Source organism: Falco biarmicus, chromosome 14 (assembly GCF_023638135.1).
Source record: "Falco biarmicus isolate bFalBia1 chromosome 14, bFalBia1.pri, whole genome shotgun sequence".
Taxonomy (NCBI): domain Eukaryota; kingdom Metazoa; phylum Chordata; class Aves; order Falconiformes; family Falconidae; genus Falco; species Falco biarmicus.
This window is the reverse complement of record NC_079301.1, coordinates 9,701,514-9,723,621: the sequence shown is the minus strand read 5'-3', so window position 1 is coordinate 9,723,621 and position 22,108 is coordinate 9,701,514. Positions and strand designations below refer to the sequence as shown.

The 22,108-nt window shown below is 42.3% G+C and overlaps 1 protein-coding gene across 1 annotated transcript; it reads left to right on the top strand.

Annotated features, from left to right (window-relative positions):
* The first annotated feature begins 1,033 nt into the window (after nt 1-1,033).
* IL13RA1 (interleukin 13 receptor subunit alpha 1) lies at nt 1,034-17,695 on the top strand. Its single transcript, XM_056359704.1, has 10 exons — nt 1,034-1,187; nt 4,336-4,493; nt 6,611-6,746; nt 8,578-8,698; nt 10,887-11,071; nt 11,468-11,619; nt 12,891-13,023; nt 13,488-13,584; nt 14,191-14,275; nt 16,418-17,695. Exons 1-10 carry the CDS (start codon nt 1,109-1,111, stop codon nt 16,532-16,534), a joined length of 1,263 nt encoding a protein of 420 aa, XP_056215679.1. The 5' UTR covers nt 1,034-1,108; the 3' UTR covers nt 16,535-17,695.
* The last annotated feature ends 4,413 nt before the right edge of the window (nt 17,696-22,108 follow it).

Genomic DNA, 22,108 nt, shown 5'->3' with positions numbered 1-22,108 from the left:
ATGCTGAAACATTGTCTTGGCTTAGGAATAAATAATTTTCACTAATGTGTTTTGATTTGCCTTGAAGCTTAGCCAAAGTTTCCTCTCTGTTAGATCTGTACCCTATTTATAACAACTGTATTCGGGTGGCAACTAGCAGCAAGCTTGCTAGCTCCCACGAAAATCTAGTTTAGAAGGAAAAAACCTTATCCCAAATGTTTTCTTATCCTGAAACGTATCAAAATATCACTTGCTTGGTATTCCAGCTTCTGTGAAAATGTGGGAAAACTGCTTGCCACATCACACCCGTAGAAATGACAGCAAGTGGCCAAATCACGTTTGGAAGGCGCCCAAGCAGAGGGCGTTTGGGGAAGTTTGTAGAAAGAACAATCTGTAGTAGAGGCTCAGAAAATGAACAGTGCGCATTTTTTTGTACAGATGAGAACTGCAGAAATGACCTGAACTTGCAGGAGGGATTTTACAAACAGGGGTCCTGCCAGGGGCGGGGGTCGGACAACCAGCTTCAGCATCAGGGGAACTGGTCGGGGCTGTGCCACCATCGCTGCTGTCCCACTGGGAGTGCAGGGATGTCATGGGCACGTCCCGATGACCACAGAGGCTGCGTGTAGATCAGGCTGTAAAAGGAAAATGTTGACCCCCAAGACAAGACCTTGGGGTCTTGCCGGGGTTACGGTCAGGGTGCAGCGGGAGGGGAGGCGGCCGGGCGCTGCGGGGGCGCACCCCGGGCCCTTGGGCAACACTGCGGTCACAGAGGGTGACACGGGGTGGCACAGGGGGCAAGGAAAGCGCCTGTGGGGCGTGCGTGTGCGGCAGCGATGGCCATCGGAAGGAAGGGAGGGGGCGACGCAGGGGGTGACACAGAGGGTGACAGCAGCGGGAGGGGCGCGGGGCCGGGGGGGCCGTGGGAAGCGGCCCTGGCCGCCGGGGAGCACCGGGCGCCGGTGGCCGGGAGGCGGGGCGGGGGCGGGCGGTGCTGCCCAGGTAGCGGGGCGGGCCGGCGGGCTCCCCGCGCCGCTCGGGTTAACCTGGGCGGGCCGCGCCGCCGCTCTTCCCGTCTGGCTCGGCCCCCGCCGCGGGAAGTGGGAGCCGGGGCCGCGCCGCCGGAGCCATGGACGGTCCCGCGGCCCCGCTGCGCTGCCGGCTGCTCCTCGCCGTCTGCTGGGCGGCCGCCGCGGGGACGGCGGCAGGTAGGGGCGGCGGGGGAGGGGACGGCGGGACCACCGGGCTCGCCCCGCCGCGGGGCCGCTCGCTGCCGGCCTGCCCGGGGCCGGGACACGCGTGGGGAGGCGGCGGCGGGGGACTCGGGCGGCCGCGGCGGAGGCTCGGGGCACGTCGCTCCGCGCGTTTCGGTGAAATACGTTCTTTTTGTAGTAGAAACGGCCCCGCAGCGCGTCAGCGGAGCCGGCGGTGCGCCCTGCCTCTCGCCGGGCAGAGGGGCGGCGGTGCCGGGGAATCTGCCCCTCCGTAGGCAGCCCGTGAGAGGTGGGCAGAAGGCGCGTGAGCGCTTCTCTGGGGCTCCCGGGGCTGCCTCGGCCGCCGAAGCCCACGCCGAAGCCCACCGCCCTTCTGCCCCGCGGGGCAGCGGTTTGCGGGGGGCGCCGGCCGGGAGCGGTTCCCCCCCAGGGGGCTTCGGCCGTGCCGTTGCCTGCCCTTGCAGCTCCCACGCTTTTGGCAGCGCGGACCTTCAGTCGCGGGAAAGATGCGGTTGTGCCGGGAAGGGTTGGGCAAGAACCGGGGCTCGAAGCTTTGTTAGTTCTGTCTTTGCTGGTGTGCAAAAATACACTTGCGGCCATCAGAGGATCGCTGTTTTCCAGCTGGCTGCAATTCGTTTGATAACGATGAAATCACCCTCCAGAAAATAAAGGAGGGCAAAATACAGATAAAAGTTTTACAACACTTCTATGATACGTGATGTTGATGATTTCCTCATCACGGCTTTTCGAAATGAAATGTTGTCTGGGCAGGATTGCCCCAGTTAATCCCTGGTGGTTGCTGCTGCGCTTTATTTTCTTAGAAGCTTCACCGTGGCTTTGCTTTTTAAAAATGAAATAGTGTCTTGCCTATGTTTTGTAGTTGCTCTTTGAGTTGTTCTGCTAAATTGCTGTAGCAATGAGATTTTAGTAACGAAAGTATTAGCCTCTATGTGTATTTTATACAACAAAAGTACAAGACTGGCCAAGCCTATGAGTGAAAGCAAATCTTCAGCTGAATGTAATGTTAAAGCCGTGGGCTTTAGAGCTTCAGGATTGTATAGATTAATCTAAAACGTACTAGATTTGAACTTCTGTGCTAATACAGTTCATTAATTTATTTATAAACCTTGAATATTCCTACTTCTTTGTGTGGTTAGAAATCTGCAAGCTTAAATGCAATTAATCCTAATCAGACCTATTAAAAGGAAACGTGTAGAACTTCAGAATGGCAATCAGGGATGGCAATGTAAATTTTTGAAATGGTTTGTGACTCCTGTAGGTAATAAAAAGTTTGATCACGAAAAGACAGAATGCTTGGAGCTGTGCCGTCTTGTTGAATAAATATTATTTTTTGTTGGGTTTACATGATCTAAAGGACATGTCATTTGCAAACTTAAGGCCCCGGTGCTGCTCCTGAAACAACTCATAAGTTTTTTGTTAGTGGAACAGGTGATAGGCAGAGAAGATCTGGCTAGGTTCAATTTTCTTGGGGGAGACTGTATTTTTGTAAGAACAAAGTTTTCTTCTCTGCTCCTGAGGTCAGCTATAAAACTGAATAAACAAACAAAAACTTCCCAAAAGTTCTAATTACTCAAAAAAGCTAAGCATGTTTAGGCTAAAACAGTAAATCCTAGTAATTTTCTGTGCAAGCATGCATGATCGACACATACATGTGGGCACGCAGCTGGTGATGGTGGCCATTCTCTGCTACTGCCTGGCCTTGAACTACGCAAAGGTCTGAGAAAGCTCCAGGAGTTTGATGAACTTTCTTCAAGCTTTGGCAGCTCTGTCTCTTGGGAAATGTAAGATAATAGTGACGTGGATGCTTCGAGCAGATTTCTTGCTGAAATAAGCTGTTTTGCCTTTCCATCTGCACTCTTCCTTGTGCTAGCAGAAGGAAACGGTGCTGCACCGTGACTCAGATGGGAAAACTGATCTTGGTGGAATTATTCTGCTCTTTCCCAAATGCTGGAGCAGGTTGAGCCTGGCTGTTGGGATGAGCAAGACCTGCAGTGCTAGTTGATATCAGTTTGAGGTTTGTGAAACTACTGCGTAACAAGGGTACTTTCCACAGACTAATAGGTGGTGGTGCCTCGGTGATGTTACCTGTAGATACTTTTGAGAAGCAGTCTCGTTTGGCCTCTTATTTAACATCTAATAGTACACATTAGAATAGCCCTTTAGAAAAACAAAATTCACTGACTTTCATTTTCTTAGGGAATTACCAACTGGGTTTTTGGTTTTTTTTTCTAGAATTGGAGTCTGACACATACTTTAAGTTTTCCAGGCAGTTTTCTAATTTTTTGTTTTCTAATGCAACCTTTAAGCTGTGTGACTGGGTATTGAGTAGGCTGTGACTCAGTGCACAAGAGTAAGGAAGGGTCAACGCACAAATGGATTTATCCCAGCAACTATCTCTGAGTCATGGCTCTTCCTTTGCTTCTACGTGGCTTCTGGAGCGGTGAAACAAAGTACTGCTGAAGTGTGCCAGCAGTAAATTGCCACTTGTCCCACACTGGTTTTGCTCACTGTGCTAGGGCATAGCATTAAAAGTTTAATAGGTGAGTAATTGAAAAAGCATTGTGGTTTCTTTGTTTTTTTAACATTCTCGGTTTTGCTTGGTTTGGGCTAAATTGTGGTTCTGACTGTTGCTTGCAAGATGCAATCACTTGTCTTTTTAAAGTTTTCTCTCTAAAACTGCATTGATGGGTTATTGTCGGGTAGAATAAAGTATTAATTGCTCCACAAAATATGTGTGCTACTTTTCCTAAAGTTTCAGCATGTGTGATGCAAATTCACAGTGGAAAAGACATGAAAAATGAGACTCATCTTCCCTCCACAAGCATAAGTTTCATTACCACAGCCACTATATTGTTGTATGCTGCGATTTCTTAAAAATTACTTTTCAGTGATTTTTTTGAGTGTGTGTGCATTTCTTATAATTATTTAAATAATTGATGGACTGAGCAAGAATAGTAGAAATAATTTAGTGGGCAGTAGCTTAATCTGATAGCAAATATGAGCTGAGAAAGAGTTGAGTCGTTTGTGTTCTTTTCTGTTGGAGCGTTAAAAATCTGTCAGTAGTACAAAAGGTAAAATGTGGACCAACAGGATTGTGACACTGATAACTTCTTTCTTTTAGGAGCAAAAGTTCTTCCACCTCCATCCAACCTGGACTACTCATTTATCCAAATCTGCACCCTGAACTGGACATGGAACCCCCCAGAGAACGTCAGCAGTAGCTGTGACCTAGAGTATTCCAGTGACATTGTGATTGATGAGGTCCTTCAGCACAAAAGAGTGAGTGCATCACCTCTTTAAACTTTGCTATGCTCCGGTAAATGTCTCGTTGTGATAAAACTCTGTGTGTAAGCATATGAATATGTATCTATATATAACAATACAGTTTTAATATAGCCTGTAATTCTTGTCATGGGATCAAAACCTCAAAAATGAGTCATACCAGTATGTGGGATCTTCAGGTCAGAAAAATCTGCCTGTTGCTCTCTGATAATTGAGCTGCTACCGATAACACAGAACTACCATAATAATAATGTGAAAACTCTTGTTTCAGTCTTTGCTTATGCAGCTTTCTAGGAAAAATAAAACATATGCAGGGCAGTCTGCATCCTTAAGACTTGAAAGGGAATTTGCAAAGGCTATTCTCCTCTGCTTTGAACTCAGTTTAAGAAAGAGGTGTGCACCGTAGCCTTGGTGTAGCTGTGATCTGACAGCTTTTGTCTTCTGGAGGTAATGCCAAGCATGGTGCTCCAATGTTTGCCCTGGCCCTGCGCTTACGGTTAGTCATGGGGGTTGTGTTGCAAAGGCAACGTGGAACACATTTGTGTCCTGGAACAGAAATTGTAGAACTTGTTTGGTTTGGGCATTTGTTTTCCATCTGTGTCAGATGGTTTGCAAGCCCAGATGTGATCCCTGGTGTGGATTAGCAAGTGTTTGGTCAGGACCAAGAGCAGCATTGCCATGGTACCGAAGGAGCTGTAGGACAGACATTTTTACCATTTATTGCTGGTGAGATGATACGCTGTCAGCCTCTAATTCTAACCCATGAGAATCTGAAGCCTTGAATAAACAAGTGTGGGGTCAGCAGCACCGCTATTTCAGATACAGTTAAAATGGATACAGAGCCTCTTGGAACAGCCCGTTGTTGAGCCCTGTTACGGGTTTATGGCCTGAAGGTTGCCGTGGCCTCGGTGCGGTGACTGCCGTAGTCTTTCTGACAGCTCCAGGATATCCTGAGCTTGAAGTAACACTGTGATCCTTCAAACACCTGAACTTATTTAATGGCTTAACACTGCCAAAAGGGTGGTATTTCATTTTTGACACCCCCTTCTCTAATGATCTTAGCTGGACCTTTAGATGAGCCAGTTGAACTTGTGAACCCAACAGAAACCTATTTACCTTTTTGTTAACCAATGAGCAAGTTGAAAGTCTGCTTGGTTAACGAGCTGAATGAGTTTGTGGAAGGGTCTAATGGACGTTAAGGTCAGCAGCAGTGAAAGAGCTGTGGGACAGCAGTTTCACATGACAGGATGGAACAGACTGTGTATCATCTGGGTGCATCTTTTTTGCATGACAGCTGGTAGAACCTAGTTTGTCCATTGCTATTTAATTTCCTTGCCCTCTTGTTAGTGCCAATATTTATTTATTTTTTTTTTTTAATACACAAGTGGTTACACCATTTCTTGGTCGTAACAAAGATTTTTTTTTTAATTTTTTTAATCCTGTTTCCAGTTAAATAAAAGGCATCCCCCTAGCCCAACAAAAGATGCTCAAGAAACTGTATGGTAAAAGGGTAAGCCTTTTTCTCATACAAAGACAAACTGTCTTCTGAAAATGGAAGGTCATGGACTACCTGGGCCTGATGTGGTATCACTGTATTTAATTGCTGTTTGTGGATTTGCTTTCATTTTCTTTTTCTTTTGCTCCTTAAATCCGTGTTGACTCTTCTTATTGCTTTTGCTTGTGTCTTCAAATGTTCCTTCTTATGTTTGTCATGCGCTTATGTGCGCGCACACAGAGGAAGGTGCCAGGTTAGATCTGTAAGCTCTGTTTGTATAGCTGTAGTATAAACACGCTCATTTTGCGTTACCCATGAAGACTTACTCTAGGATCATTTTCCCCCACGTTATACTTGTTCTTTGATCTCTGTGTGGCCTTTGCTCGTGTCTACAGCTTGCTGAAGTAGAAGTAGTTTTCCTTCGAGTTCTGAGTCTGCCTGATAAGGAAAAAGAAAAGCCAGGTGATGCTGAGGCTTTCCACGTTGTCAGACACTTGTTTCATTTGGCTTTGAGCTCAGACTTTGAGGGGCTGTAACACATTCTTACATTCGTAGTAATTCCCGTGGGTCTGATGTGGTACACCAAATGTTCTGGTTTTCTTCCCCCTTTGAAACCCAGGAATGGAGTAAGAGTCGCTTCCGTGTGACAGATACGTCCTTGAATGAGGAAATGCGTTTCAAAGTGAGAAGTGAGTGCAAGTACGGTAATGTCAGCGAGCCCAGCCGGTGGGTGGAGACCTCCCTTCTGCCCAAAGGTAACACATGCAGCAGCCAGACCTTGGGACAGACCTGGCTTGGCCTTGTTTTCTCTGCTATTATAGCAAAATATTGCAGAAATACGTCATGGGGAGATACCAGACACAAGGGTTAGCTCAACTGACGGAGCTTCAACAGAGCGATTCAATTATCCTACATTTAAACATAAACAGAGTCTTCTGATGCTTAAAAAAATTATGGGGAAGCTTGTAAAATGTAAATGCTCTTCCAAGACATTTAAATGATTTTTGTGGTTCCTGTCATTCTTGTCCCTGCTGTGCTGTGGTTATGGGACAAAAGATAACTTCGGTTGTATTAAGCCTCCTGACTTTGTAACTTAACACCTAAGTTGGTTTATTTTGTATGATTTTCTGTACAAGCAGAAGTCCCTAAAGTAACGTTACCGTTGTAAATGAGAGAGGGATGAATCTAGCAAATTTAGCAACCTGTCGAGTAAATAAATGACCTGAATGGTTATAGTAGGGTTTGCTCTTTTTCAAAGGAGGTGACTAGGGTCTACAAAACTGTGCATAGCAAAATGAATAGAGGAAAAACATTTTTTTGTTTCTAGACACCCAGAAGCAAGGGATCCATAGCAAAATTGTTAGGAAGCAGACTGTAAGGGATAATATATTCTTCTGGATGCTGGAAGCGAGGAGGTACAGCAAAGAGGTAGAGCCTCTTGCCTTGAGTAGTAAAAGTCTGTCTGACCCAAGAGTGTGACTTGATGTGGATGAAAACCATGTGTGGACAGGAGAATCTGAGATCTTACCAGGCTTGTCTGTCGGTCTGTCAAAGGGGTATTCTGGGAAATCTGGGAAGTGGATCATTAGGACAGCATGTACTTAACAGGCCGGGGCTTTTAAAAGTCTGCTTGCAGTTAAAATATTTTTAAATGCCCCTTCTGATAGGAAGACTGCTTCATTTTCCTATACTATTAGACAGTTGCTGCTTCAGGGAGAATGCAGGCTGGGAAGTAGATGGTAGTTGGGCGTTTGCTATCAATAAAAGTCTGGACTGTTGGTAAAATTAGCATGCCTTTTACTTTCAGTTCATGGAGATGTTGTTACTTTTTACAAGGAAAAAGTATCTAATATGCTGTAATGTGATAATAAAGAATTTGTACAAAAATGCAAGATTGAATATGAAAGACTTGTTCCGTAATTGCTCTGCCTGGGAGATACATTGACATCTCTATTCACAATTGCTATGTACTCCTTTGTACTTACATTCTGTAACTTGGGTTTTCAGGGTATGTTAAAAGAGGTTCAATGTCTAGAGGTATATGGGTGTCAACTAAATATTCAACTTACCCGGTGTTGCTTTTGTCCATGTTTAAGTTCTACAGGTATTTCCATATTCAGAATACTCAGAAACCTAATACTGTATCTGGAGTAGATAACTGTAATTAAATGCTGACTGGTTTTCATGTTGATGGCTGTAATAACTATAACAAAGCTAAGTGCTATCCCTATAACTGCCAGTGACTTTAACTCCTTTCTAAAGTAGCTGTAGTTTAAGAGAACAAAATATTTTCCTGGCACAACACCTTGTCCTTAGCATCAGGTAACTCAGACATGGTGGAAACTGGGATTTGCTGTTATGATTAGCTTGCATTCAAAAGTTCCTCTGCTAAGATTTCAGTTGTTGCAAGCAATAAACAACTGGAATTCATCATTTGCTGTGCTGAGATAGGCAGTGCAGCCTGAGAGGTAACCCACCTTTGCCTTCCAGACAGTTTCAGTTCTGTAAAATGGGATGTTTTACTTATGGAAATAGGGGAGAAGACTGTCCTAGCAAAATAAGAGACCTTTCCAATTTGCCTTGCAGGTATTCCAGGCACTGCTGCTGTTGACTTGAGCTGCATTTGGCACAATTTGGAGTACATGGTTTGTACATGGCGCCCTGGGGAGAACACAAGCAGTGATACCAATTATACATTGTTCTACTGGTATGATGTTTTTATTCTCGGCTCTGAAGTGCTTTAGTGCTGATCTTTAGTTTCAGGTTACACATTTTACTTGTCTGCTTCCTGTTGCTTTGCAAGGTCCCAGGGCATTGTGTACAAATCAGTGTTGTGTCCTGTCCAACAGAAAAATTCACGGGGCCTAAGGGTGGCCGTTGCTGAGTCTCTTTGGGAAGTTGATATAACTATTATATGAAGCACTGGCAGCTTCTGTAGCTCACTGTAAAAACAGCTATTGCTTTCTAATTTTTTTCTAATTGTGGATTCAAAGAGGGAAGAATTAAGAACTGAGCTAGACCCATGTATTAATTGCTTTCTTTGCAGCCCAACAAACATGTGCTGTTTAAGTCAGAATCACTCACTAATGTATGTGTTAGCTCTTGAGTCATTGGAAAATGGTATGAAAGCACTAATAACACTTAGCAGTACTTTTGTTTGTGTCTTCAACGTCATAAATAACCGATTCACCTTGAAAATTATGGAGAATATCTTTTTATCATCATCCCTGCTTGCCAGCTGACTGCTATAAATAGACTTGTTCCAAAGAAACAGAGTTGTGGTGTGAACAAAACCTTGGCATCAAGATCTGTGCATGCTAATCTATGCATACTTCTGCATGCCGATGGGGCTTGTGAAATGCCAGGCTGCATTAGCTTCTATAGAAATATCAGAGTTTTTTTTCTGAAAGCCTCTTGTAGTTTTAAATTGGCTTTCTGTTATCTGAACTAACTTTTTCCTCTTCCTCTCCAGTGGCAGTCTCACAGGCTAGCTCTTTGATTTAATGCATTTGGACAGCAGACAGCAGAAACCTGCTGCTTCTGTTAAATGTGGAGAGGACTGTTCTCTCTCTAAGCTGCTACTCAAAGAAATCTTTTCTTTGTTATAAGAACAGTACCAATGAGGTGTTGAAGATATGAATTTCTGGGTATATGGATACTTACTGGAGTAATGCTTTAGATTAGAGCTATATATTTTCAACTTACCCCTGAATTTTAATGGAAGATGTAGCTGTAGTGACAGTAAAGTGTTTTAATTCATGCTGCTTAGAAAGATAAATGCTCATTTTCAAGGCTGAAAACTAAGGAAACCCTTGATTTTTTTTTTTTTTTTTTTTTTTTTTTTGACTGGAAGATACATTTTCCATAATGCAGGTGAGGTGGTTTTTTTGGTTTCGGTTTCGTTTTTCAGAAACGAATGAACAATTACCTGAAAAGTTATTGCTTGCTTCCATTTTATATTCTTCTTGATACTTTCCTCTTAAACGCTGTCTTTTCATGCAGCATGAATGTGAATATAACATTAGCTTAGAACAAACAAATCCAGCCAGTGCACAGTGATACTTGCTGAAGTGGAGGCTTAGGAAAGCAGGTTGATGGATCTGCACGTTGCTCACTGTTCTGAGTGCCTCCCATCTTCATCAGCCCCAGGGTCGGGAGGTGAGAAGGGGGGATAAAAAAGGGGTCTGTCCTGACTGTTTTGGCTTCCCCAGCCCATGTGTGTTGAGATGTGAGGTAGGAAAACGTCACTCCTATTGTGCTCCTAAATGAAGCTCTAACTGAATCTATATCACTGTTAAATAAATTTAAAAAAAATAATCTGTTTTCTCAGGAGGAAAAGCTACTGGCATGTTTTCACTGGGACTTGGGGAACAGAGAGAAGCAAGGAAGAAGTTTGTCGTAGCTTCTCTGTTATTAGAAGGGAATACTGACATTTTGAAAAGCAAATGCAGGCAGTAGGTGAATCTCAACTGTCTCAAGCAAGAGCTGCAATACGTGGGCATAGCTGAAGGAGATGGATTAGCTTGTTCTAGCACAGAAGTGAAATTCTGTTGATGGGAGGTGATCCAAATTAGTTTGCTTTCTGAACATTTTTTTCCTCAGAATTGTTTTCCAATTTGGAAAATGTGAACCAAAGCTGAAAGCAGCTGTTATTTTTGATGCTGTGACATAAAGCAAACCTGCCTCTCTTTCTGCTACTTGACACTTTTAAAAAATAATGTTCTTTCTAAAGCTTGAGATAAATCAGAAGCTTCTGACTTTGCCTAGCTTTACTTTTATAGTACAGCTCTAATGCAAGATTAATCTGTAGAATTTGTAACACAGGTTTGAAAACAAGCTTGCCCCTTGCTGTCCTATTCTTTTGACATTTAAAAAAAATATTTTTATTCCCATAGGTTTGATGGTTTGAAAAACCACAAGAAGTGCAGTAACTATTCTATGCATCAAGGAATCTCTGGATGCACTTTCAATCTTAGCTTCCCAAAAGTCACCAGCACTTATCCAGCTATAAGTATTTTGATTAGAGATGATTCTGAAGAAATTAGGCCTGTGTGTGCAAGTAAAAATCCTACCACCCTTGGTAAGTTTAACACCACATTATAAAAAATAATAAAACCCCCAAATTTACTAGTATATTGTTGTGTTTGGAAAGCTTGCACCTCCTAAGCTGTGGATGAGACAATATGTTTGCATGTTAGATGCTCCCATCTTCTACTGATCTTTGATTTGGGAATTATATAGACAGGGTTTGCTTTTCAGGAGTGGAGGGATATTTGGGGAGTTCGGGGGTCATTTCTCATTCATTTTTACTCTTATTCTTTACTGGTTTTTATTTTTTCTTGACTTTTTGGTGGTGAGTTTTTCCTTTCTGTTCCTAAACTTGTATTAAATGTAGTAATATGCAATGCAGGACTTGAACAATTTTTGTAAACAGTGTGATACACTTTTTAACTAATTCTTCCTTTTTGCATTTCAGTAAAACCTGCTACACCGAGACAAGTTATGCTGTCAAAGATTAATGATGAAATATATCTAGAATGGAGTGAATCAGACACCTTCCCAGAAAATTGTTTATTTTATGAAGTTGAATATCACAATGGAGATTTGGACACGGCTCAGATAATTAAAGTAATTTTTCATTACTTACAGTTAACTGTGATTTCTTTCCTAGGTATCTCTTCTAATTTGTGTTGCTATTCACAGTAATTCAGAATTTGCTGTTTAAAAATGAAAAATTGTGTATGCTGCATGTGAATGAGTCTGATGCACTAGGTGGAAGTGTTGCGTGGACCTAAGATTTTTCTCCCATACAGAAGGTTTCTGGCAGTGATATCTATACACCACAGTTCACACGAGTCTTCTGAATCCTTGCCATCGTTTGTTAGGGCAAAGCCGTAATGTGTAAGAACAGTCCGATACAGAAGTATGTACTAAAGTAAACAACGCTTATCAGGAAAGACGCGATGGTGCATGTACTTGTTTGCTGCTCGGTGATACAGGACTCTGGTCTGTTGGTGTTGGGTTTTCCGATTGTTGGTCTGCGCTTGGTCATATGACTGCCTTGTTCTTGAATGACGTGACTTGATTACCAGAAAGCAAAATTATTTTCTGGTGCACATAAGAGCACAGAATGTTATACAGAAAAGCAAGGGGATGAAAACACTGAGAATGGGGGCAGGGGGTGGAAAAAAGGAAAAAGCAAACAGGGGGAGAAAAAGTGCACTCTGAGATATGCTGATTTTAATGTACATATAAAAAGCATTGAGTTCAGTGTCTGGATATACTCATGCCTGTATCTGCATAGCAAAAGTGACTGTACTGTTTGATCAGAATGGTTAATAGCGTGATAAATTTCAAAGTAAGGTGGTAGTCTTTTCCTATGGCATATATTTAGTTGTTTGCCCTACCTTAAATTTACCAGACTCGAATAATACCAACTTGTCTCATGAATCTGGCATTTTGGATCAAAAGTACGTGAAGTTCTATCCCATCTAGGGTATGTGTCTCTGTAGAGGCATCACAGAAGACTTCAGTGTGGTTGAAGTTAGATCAACATCGCTGCCCTGACAGAGAGGGAATGGCAGCATATATCTAAGATGTTTCTCAAAAAAAAAAAGGCACTATTCCAGATGCTGAGTCTTAGTTTAATCATTGATGCCAAATGCTGCATGATAGAAGTAGCAGTGAATAAGAATAAATCTTAGGTTTGGAATCTGTTTAGGCAGTCTGTGCTGGTTAAATGCCACTATGTCCTTTTTTGTGGAGTACAGTATTCACAAAAAGATCTTCCATCAAAACATTCAGGGTACGTTAACTGCACAATGGAAACAGGCTTGTAAATGACTGAGAATGTTAGTAATTTCACAAAGCAAATTAATTACCATTTCTTTTTACCTTAGGTTGAAAATAATTATATGTCAATGCCTAGCGTTGATCATAGCAGCAAGTACATCTTCAAAGTGAGAGCAAAACCAAAGCCTGAGTGTTACAGCAGCAAGCTCTACAGTGACTGGAGTGAAGAAAAGAGTGTTGGTGAGAGCAATCGTTCCTGCAATCTGCTGCACCTTATTCTTCATCTGTAAAGCATCAAATACCTTTTGTCTGCTAAATAAACGGGAGTCAAAGATCACCTCCCTATATCTATTTAATTTTACTTACAAAGAGGGCAGGAGAGTTCTAGCCCTTCAGCAGTGTCATCAGTTACTACCTGTACTGCTATATACATTGATGGGGTTGCCATCTATATAGTTGTGCAATCACCCCTTTCCAGTGCTGTCAGTTTTTAAGCCTTGAGTCTTGCTGGTTATGCATTTTCCTGCCAAATGTATCTACATCATAATATCATGCTTTGAAAAATGAGTCGTTGCCTACAAAAGTGCTAGTGTATTTGAAAAACATTCAGTCTGTGAACAAATTAGAGAATTACTTAATTTGCTGTCATAAAAAGCCTCTCAAAATATCCCTAAGTTTCTCAAATTTTTGTTTTCCTTTTCCAGGTGAGAAGGTGGACTCTACATTCCATTTTGTTTTAATAGTCACCATTCCATTAATAGTAGCAGTATCTATGATAATTCTGCTTGTTTATCTAAAAAGGTAAATAACAGTCTCTCTTTATTTGCAATCCACTAATTCTGATCGGTCTTTGACTAGTGTTACCTGCAAGAGAGAAGGATTGTAACTGTCCATGATGTGGCATGTTTCAGTAGCATCTCTTTTAGCCGGAACAGTATTGCATAGCAAAAATGGCAGCACCATTGTGCCTTAGTCATTAGAATTAGCTTTACAGACTATACAGATGCTGTGATTGCACTTGGGTAATGTTGCTTATATCTGCTTACAGTTAGATTCTTGTTGCACAGCTATTGCATCCCGTCTCTTTCAGCAATGAAGTCTAAATTAAAAATTAGGCTTATATGTAAAGTATATTTTACCAGATTTTTGTAAAAAAGTCTACATTTGCTGCTCTCTTTGTCAAGAGTGAAAGTTATCTAGCATCTGTTTGTGTGAATATTCCCATTTCCTTTTGGTTTGGGGAGTAAAAATAAGAATTGGATACAGTTACACAGAAGTGAAGGCTAGCCAGTGATGCCAAAGCTGACTCCACAAATCTTCTTGACTGTACCCATGTATGACTCTGAAATGGTGATTTTTAAATTAATATATCTTTTATCGAAATCTTCTGGTTTTAATTTTCTGAAGGCTGAAGATATTAATTCTCCCACCAATTCCGGACCCTAGAGAAATTCTTAAGCGCATGTTTGGAGAGCAGAACGAGGATTCCCAGGTCAGTAAGAAGCTGTTGGGCCAACTAATCTATTGAACTGGAATCTGTAAGCTTCCAATTTCCTTCTTCCTAATACTTTTGTCTAAAACCAAACTGTATGGAAGTAAGCACGTTGTATGAAGATTAAGTATTTACAATAGTAAGAGTTGTTCAGAAACAATTATCCAAAGCTGAGGGGATTTTTTTTTCCCCCCTCAAATTGCATATACCTTTATAAATACATTGGTAGAATTGCATTATTCTGTTAGTTCACAGACTGCTAGTCTCTTGAATGTGTTTTGGGTTGGTTTGGGGGTCGGATTTTTTGGGTGAGGGTTTTCTGGTTGTTGTTTCTGGGGTTGTTTGAGGGGGGATTAGTGGTTTTGTTTTGGGGTGGTTTATTTTTTTTGTGTGGTGTGGGCTTTGGTTGGTTGGGGTTTTTTATTGCAACTCTGTTAAACTACTTCTCCTGAACATTCAATTCTTTCTCTGCTAGTTGCTGATATTTATGATGCTGAATAAAGCTATTCGTATCTGACTTCCATCAACTTGTATTTTTGGCACTTTCACATTTATCAGTTAGCTATAAAGTAAATCAGGACATTTAGCTTGTCATTGGCGAAAGAGCAAAACTAACTATAGTTGCTTCAGGGTTTGGTTGATGAAAGACTGACTATGGGCAATTATTTCAGCAAAAATAAACATAATGCTGATTATGGAAAGTCTTATTTCTGAACAAATTTTAACTCAGCAGCTCTTTATAAAATTCTCGAGGGAAGTACACTGACAAGCCCTAATTCAAACCCGGACATGAGGCAACATTTGTTGTTCCCTGTGGTCCTGTTCATATGCGGCCCTCATATGGAAGGGACCTTCTGACTCACTGTGGCATCTCAAAACTTGTGCCACCTGTGAAACATTTGCAGAGGATAATGACTGTCTGGGTATCTGGTGCTGCATGTGCATTGCATGTTCTCAGTTGAATAGGAGTTGCAGGAATTGCTTGCTTCCTGAAAGTAAGTCTCCTTTTCAGGCCTAGGCTTCCCAATTGCAAATGGAGTCCAAAATCCAGAAAAATTCCCTTTTTCTACGGGGGCATTCCAAGTTCACCTAATAATAAACTAGAACTATGTGGAAAGCATAGAATCATTTAATTTGGATTGTTTACCCAGCACTGCCATGGCCACCACTAAACCATGCCCCTAAGTGCCACATCTTCACATATTTTAAACACCTCCAGGGATGGTGACACCACCACCTCCCTGGGCAGCCTGTTCCAGTGCCAGAGCGCCCTTTCAGTGAAGACATTTTTCCTCCTACCCAATCTAACCCCCCCCCCGGTGCAACTCGAGGTCGTTTCCTCTTGTCCTGTCGCTCGTTACCTGGGGGAACAGACCGACCCCCCTGCCTACAGCCCCTGCCAGGGAGCTGCAGAGAGCGGTCAGGGCCCCCCTGAGCCGCCTCCTCTCCAGACCAGCCCCCCCAGTCCCCTCAGCCGCCCCCCATCAGCCTCGTGCCCCAGCCCCTGCCCCAGCCCCTGCCCGGCTCTGGACACGCTCCAGCCCCTCCACGTCCCCCTGGCAGTGAGGGGCCCAAAGCTGAACACAGGATTCGAGGGGCGGCCTCACCAGTACCACGGATAGGGGCCTCCTAGTTTAATATATATATAATAATACATATTTCAGCATGTATTGGGCTTTATGGGACTAAGACGGGACTCTCAGCCATGGGGATCATAAGTATGGTAGCTGTTACGCTTTGTCATGCCTTGACAAGTGCTTTGTGACTGCCCAAGTAATGCTATGTTCTTGCCTCAGTATTATCTTGATCTTCTCTGTGTGCTTAGTGTCTCAGTGAAAAATTTACTAAGCACGTACATCCTCACTTGTACATCCTCCTGCCCGAGCTTTGCCCCTAAGCTGTAGTAGGAAGCACTGTTGAGGTGGGGACCAACCTTCAGTCTTCCTCATCTCCAGAGAGGACAACTCTTCCATCAACCAGGCCTAAGCCATGCCCCTAGGAAGCACAGTTTGTTGTCCAGCTACCGTGGCTTTTTCACCATAATAAAGGCTACGCCTTGTGGAACGGGTCTGTCGTCTTGGGCTGAAAAAACAACGCTCATCATGAGGAAGTGGTGTTAAAAATGTTGTTGTTCTCTTTCAGAGATGTGCAAAGGATGATCAGGTGCATGCTTACAACAGGTTAATCAAGGAAGAAGAAATTCATTCTTTAATCTTAACAGAAACTCCAGTGTGTGCTAATTCTGAAAACGAAAACTGATAAGCTCTGCTTTATCAGTGAAAGATGAGGAAACTTTCATTCTTGCTCCCATACCTCGGGTGACAATGTACGTGTGAAGGGACCTGCAAGACATTGACCAGCTTTCAGCTTACCAGGTTCCCTCTGAGCCTTACTTCTCTGACGTTCAGAAGACACATTGCGAACAGTGCCCATTCCTCCGTCTCTGCTAGAATACTTGTCTTGGATCATTCAAGATGAGCATGTACATAAATTTCATGTGACTGCATTGCAGCATCTCACATTTTGGCTCCAGCCAGCTCTGCCTTATTACTTGTCATTTGCACTCGTGTTTGTGCCTCATGTTAGACTGTAAATGAGTTTTTTGGAGCAAGCACTGTGACTTCTCTGAAGTATTTGGTTCTGTTTTGCAGCCGGTGGGATGAGGCTCGTTTACAGTAGGTGGCTCATTAGTGCTACTGTGCTGAGCTGCTGCTGGTAGGATGCCAGCACACGGACCGTGTGTGGATAGCCTGTTTCATGTGATCAAGGGCAAGGCGCTTTCCAGAGGGCATTTATGGACTGACCTTCTTACACTTCTGGTTGATGTGTGCCACTGTGGCCTGGTCAAACCCCATAGAAGAGAGCTGTTTTTTCTTTTAAAATGTGTATGGAAAGCCACTCCAGGTTCCTGTTAGCATTCAGACTATTCATAGAAAAGACCTGGTTTTTTAACCTTCCAAGTGCCTGTCCTCGGATGCCTTGCCTTTATGGACTTCTTGAGTTAATTATACTTTGTTTAAGATGATAAATAGAATTTTTTACTTGTGTTACGTAGTGGCAAGTAACTGTATTGAGTCTTACCACACTGATTCTGCTTTGGCCATATTGGCCTGACAACACCCAGTTTTTGGAAGTTAAGTCATCTTGAGTCTGTCCGGCAAAATTACCAGGTTGGATGTGTGACTCTGAGGAGCTGTGGTCAAATTGATTAGCAGGTGCTAAACCACTGAAACCAAGTTAATTCAAAGGCTTCAAGACCCATCCTTACTGCTAAGCTGATGGATTTGAAGGAAGAAGGGGTGACAACCTTGACCTTCTTCCAAAGGGATAAGCCTTATTCTTTCTGTGGTGATGAGGTTGTGATTTGAGCTTCCCCTCTAGGAGCTTAGCAATTTAAAACAAGGTACTGATTTGACTTCTGTATGTTAACTTGATGACTTTTTTTTTATTGTTGTAAATCGTGATTTGATTTGTTAATTTGATGGTTTTGTTTTGAGGTTGCTTTACCCAGCAAAGCTCAACAGATGTTTTCTGGCACAGCTGTGAGATTTCTCTGCTCAGAATTCTGAGCATTAGTTTCTACCCTGTGCTACAAGAGTGTTAACAGCAGTTCCTTAATTGTGCTGGAGGCAGAAAGTAATGCAATGGGGAGAAAGGGATTGGTGCAAGCTGTTTACAGTTAGTGTTCAGGAATTTCTTGCTTCTCCCATTAAGTGCAGACACGTCTGTCAGTGATGTAGTCAATCTTAGCAGACTGGGAAGAGATGTCCTCAGAAGTTTGCTAGGAACAAACTCTGTAGCCACTAAGCTTTTTAAAGTTTAGCCCTGTCCTCAAACTCCATTCAATCGAAAATCTGAAATTAAATCCTATAGGTTTAGAACATACTGTTCAGCAAAAAGTAGAAATAAAAGCCCTTGGGTTTTAGCTACAAATTTACATCCTTTATACTCTTATATATTCCCTCCCTCTCAATAAATCCAATTCTTCCCTCAGTCCCTACTGAGCCTCAGATAAACAGTTTCTTCCACATCTCTTGGTACCAGAGGTCAAAAGGAGAGAAGACATGTAGCAGAACTAGCAGACCCCGTATTAGCTTAAATCTTTTACTTACAATCAGGCTAAAAAAATAAAAAGACGATATAAAAATTGGTTAATGAAACAAAAGAAGAATAAAACCTCAGGGATTTCAGTGAAATAAAACAAAACTCAGGTTATACAAAGTCAGCTAGCAGCGCTATCTGGTATTCCAGAGGTAAAGGAATAGCGTGGGGAGAAAGGGTAATTAAATTCCTCTGCCAAGTTCATTCCCGCTCCCCCACAACATGTTTATCGTTATAGTGATATAAATACTTCTCAAATCTACCTCATCTAGAATGTAGCTCATCATAGACCGTTAGACAAACAGAAATGTATGATTTCAAGGTAAGTAAGCATAATGGTGTAATATAAAGTTTTGTGGCTTTCAGTATGGTGATCTAGGAAGATGATCCTTGGTGTTTGACCCTAAATTCTCGTGAGTTTTGTTTTGGTGTTTATGTTTAAAAAAAATAATTCATAAAGCCAAAGGAGGGGGGGAACACCAGATGGAAGGTGTTAGACCAAAGGGAAGACACAGATGCAGAGGATGGTTTAGATCACTGTACAGAAATGTTTTGGGTAATTCTTTGTTTCCTGAATAATATTAATTGACACACTTCCTAATGGATGGATTTCCTGACCGTGTGTTTTGGCATGTAAAGTAAGTGTCTGAGTATATTTTCATCTTAGTGTCCTGTTTATAGCTAGGGTATTTTTAGCTTGACGGTTTCCAAGTTTTGCTATAATTTTTTTGTTCTTCATTGCAGTTACTTGATCTGTAAGTCTGCTTGTTTATATGAATAAATGTTTGTTCATTTATATAAACAGTATTTGAATGTCTTTCAATATAATTGCATTTCGTTCTTGGGTTGAGAAGGTAAACAGAGACAGAAGTGGTGTAATGAGAAGCCATGTTTGAGGCATGCAAAGTGCAGAGTAGAAAATCTTGAGTGTTGCTTTGCCTTCTTCCCTTTCAGAAGTGAACTCGGCCCATGCAATCAGTGGGGAATGCTACAGCTGCTGGTTTTGTGGCTGGGGTAATGAAATGGAGATGGAGCTGTGCACAAGACTTCTGCTGTCACCCTCTGCGTACTCAGTGCCACGCTACTTTCTGGCGTTGGCTTGTTTTTTCGTAGTGCTGTAGAAAAATAAATTCTCAAACTAGAATTTGACTGAGGTTGCTGCAGCCCTACCAAACATAGCTCCAGTATTTTATGTCTTTGTTAGCTGCTGAAGTCGTTGCAAATGCCAGGTTGCTAAACTGATGAAAGCCATTGCCTAGTTGCTTAGACCCAAACGTGTTCAAGTGCCAAATAAACACGTTGGCAATGGCTTCTTTGAAAGATTCAGAGAAAGCATACATTGTTCCCTTCAGTTCAGTGAGCAGATCATTCAAAATTAAGGCATAAATTGTGACATTAAAAAGCAAGATTGTTTGGATTTTTTTCCCCAGTTCTACAGTTTTGCTGGCAATAACAGCCAAAGATGGTTTTAATCACTCCTTATAAGTGATCTTTTCCTATTTTAATACATTATGTTAAATAACTTAAGTTTTGGCCATCCTAGAAAAACTAAACACTTCATTTCTTTTTTGTGAATTTTAATTCAGTTAAAGAATGCCATGAGATAGTTAAAGGAGTCGATAGGTGAACACCGAATTGTAAGCCGTGGTGATTCAATGCTTACTAGGCTGAGCTATTCACAGATTGGGTATTTCCATTCACTGGAAAGTATTCAATAAACTTAGTTCTGAGTTGGAACTTCAAATATTCAAAATTTCCCCTGAAAGGGAAATGCTGATTTATTTTTTCATTAAAAAAGAAAAAGAAACTCTTTTGTTTGGAGGTTTGGAGGGTTTTCCCCTCACCCATGCAAGAGCAGGAGGTAGGTGAGTGGAAGCCCAGGTGTGGTGGGGACACTGCAGAAACCCCCCTCCCTTCTCACCCCAGCACCATGGCCAGGCAGCAGCTGAGACCTTCAGGTCCAGGAATGGACGTGGTGGGGCTGGAAGGAGCAGATCTGCCAGGGTTATTGAAGGTTCATCAAGATCATTCGCAGATGCTTCAGCTTTACTCAATATTTGCAAAACAATGTTTTATGGGCGCAAGCCCCATGGGTTGCATTGGCAGCTGTGGAAATGTGGCTGCTAGGTAACACTGCAAATCCAAATGCAAAACCAGATTAAAATCTCTATCTTTGGATGAGCTTCCTGCTAGCTCTGTTGAATCGTGGTGAAAGTAGGAGACTTGAGATCACTTTGATGAAACTAAATCTACACTATTACCACAGCAAAGCAATCTGGGTTTGGGTGGGAGGCACAGAAAGGAGACAGACTTTCAGGTCCGGAAATTCTGCCTCAGGTCTGTAGCACGTAGGAGCCTGAAAACTTGTTGATGATTTTGGGGCTTTTTTTTCTTTCTTTCTTTCTTTTCTCCAACTGTGTTGGTTAGGTTAATGAAATCCTTTCTTTTTGCTTGCAAACCTTGTGTTGTTTATCATGACAGTATCCCTTCTACAGCTGTACTCTGATTATTGCCGAGTGGTCTTCTGAAGGTAATAACTCCGTGGAGAACTACAATGGCTGCTGTCACTGCAGAGCTGTAGAACAGCCAGTGTATTCTAGTAATACTCACTGCTCCTTGTTTTGCTTTTGCCAGAGTCCTGCAATTATTTTGATGACTCATGCACAAAGCGTCTACAAAGAGATGTTTTCTGGTTAAGCAGTACTTCCAGTAATCATACTCTTAGCTTATTACATTAAAGTTCTCCTCTGTTTAATTTGGCTCAAACTGCTAAAATGGACTTGGCTAAGAGCATGATGAGATTGAAAGCTTAGGGAGAAAGAGGTTTTGTTAAGCTCAGGCACAGTCACTCTTTGGAACCCGGACAAAATTTACTAAGCTAGATCAAAGGTTAGGAGCAGCTTGAACCAGGAGTTAAACTAATGTCTTGCTTTGGACATAGAGCTGGCCCTGCATCTTCTGTGCTAAAAACAAAACAAAACAAACAACAAAACCATACACAAAACCCCCTAGAAGAACAACTGAATGTGTTTCATGCGAGGAACAAATTGGTGTGTGCGATAGGCATCCTTTCCTATTGATGTAATGAAAGATTGATTAGATCCCGTGCTATCAGCAATTGCTGTCTCAGAACTCTGCACATGTACAGTGTAATTCTGTAAAGTTTGAAATACGAGAAATGAGGCATTTTTAAGGCACTTAGCTATACATTTGCCTCTTCTTAACCTGTTTTAATGTAGCAAGTTGAGACAAAGTCCACGGATTTTTGGGTTTTTTGACAATGACAGTGAGAGCACCAAAATTAGCTCATGTCTGTCTCTTTCCCCTGCTGGGGCCTTTCTCCCTCCTGCACTTCAAAGCCTCTTAGACTCACTAGTTTCCTTCCTTTGCACAAAATGTCAGTGTAGAAACTTCAGAAATGCCAGCTGCATACTTGTAAAAGGTGTGAAATTGCTCAGACCTTCAAATGTCAGAGTTGGCTACAGGGAAAGTTTTTCAGGGTATGCCTAGTTAGTTTTAACTTCACATCCTATCATGTTCTGGGGGAGTATTCACCTGTAGACAGCCTCGACTAGATCAGCAGAGCCATTAGTTGATGTTTTTCCACAGGTGATTTTCATAGGGCTTTTACTGCATACAAAACTTTGTGGCTGGTTTTCCTAGGAGGAATAAAAGGTAGGAAAACTGCTAACATAGCAGTCAGAGAAGGGCATCTGCCTCCCTGTGTGCAGG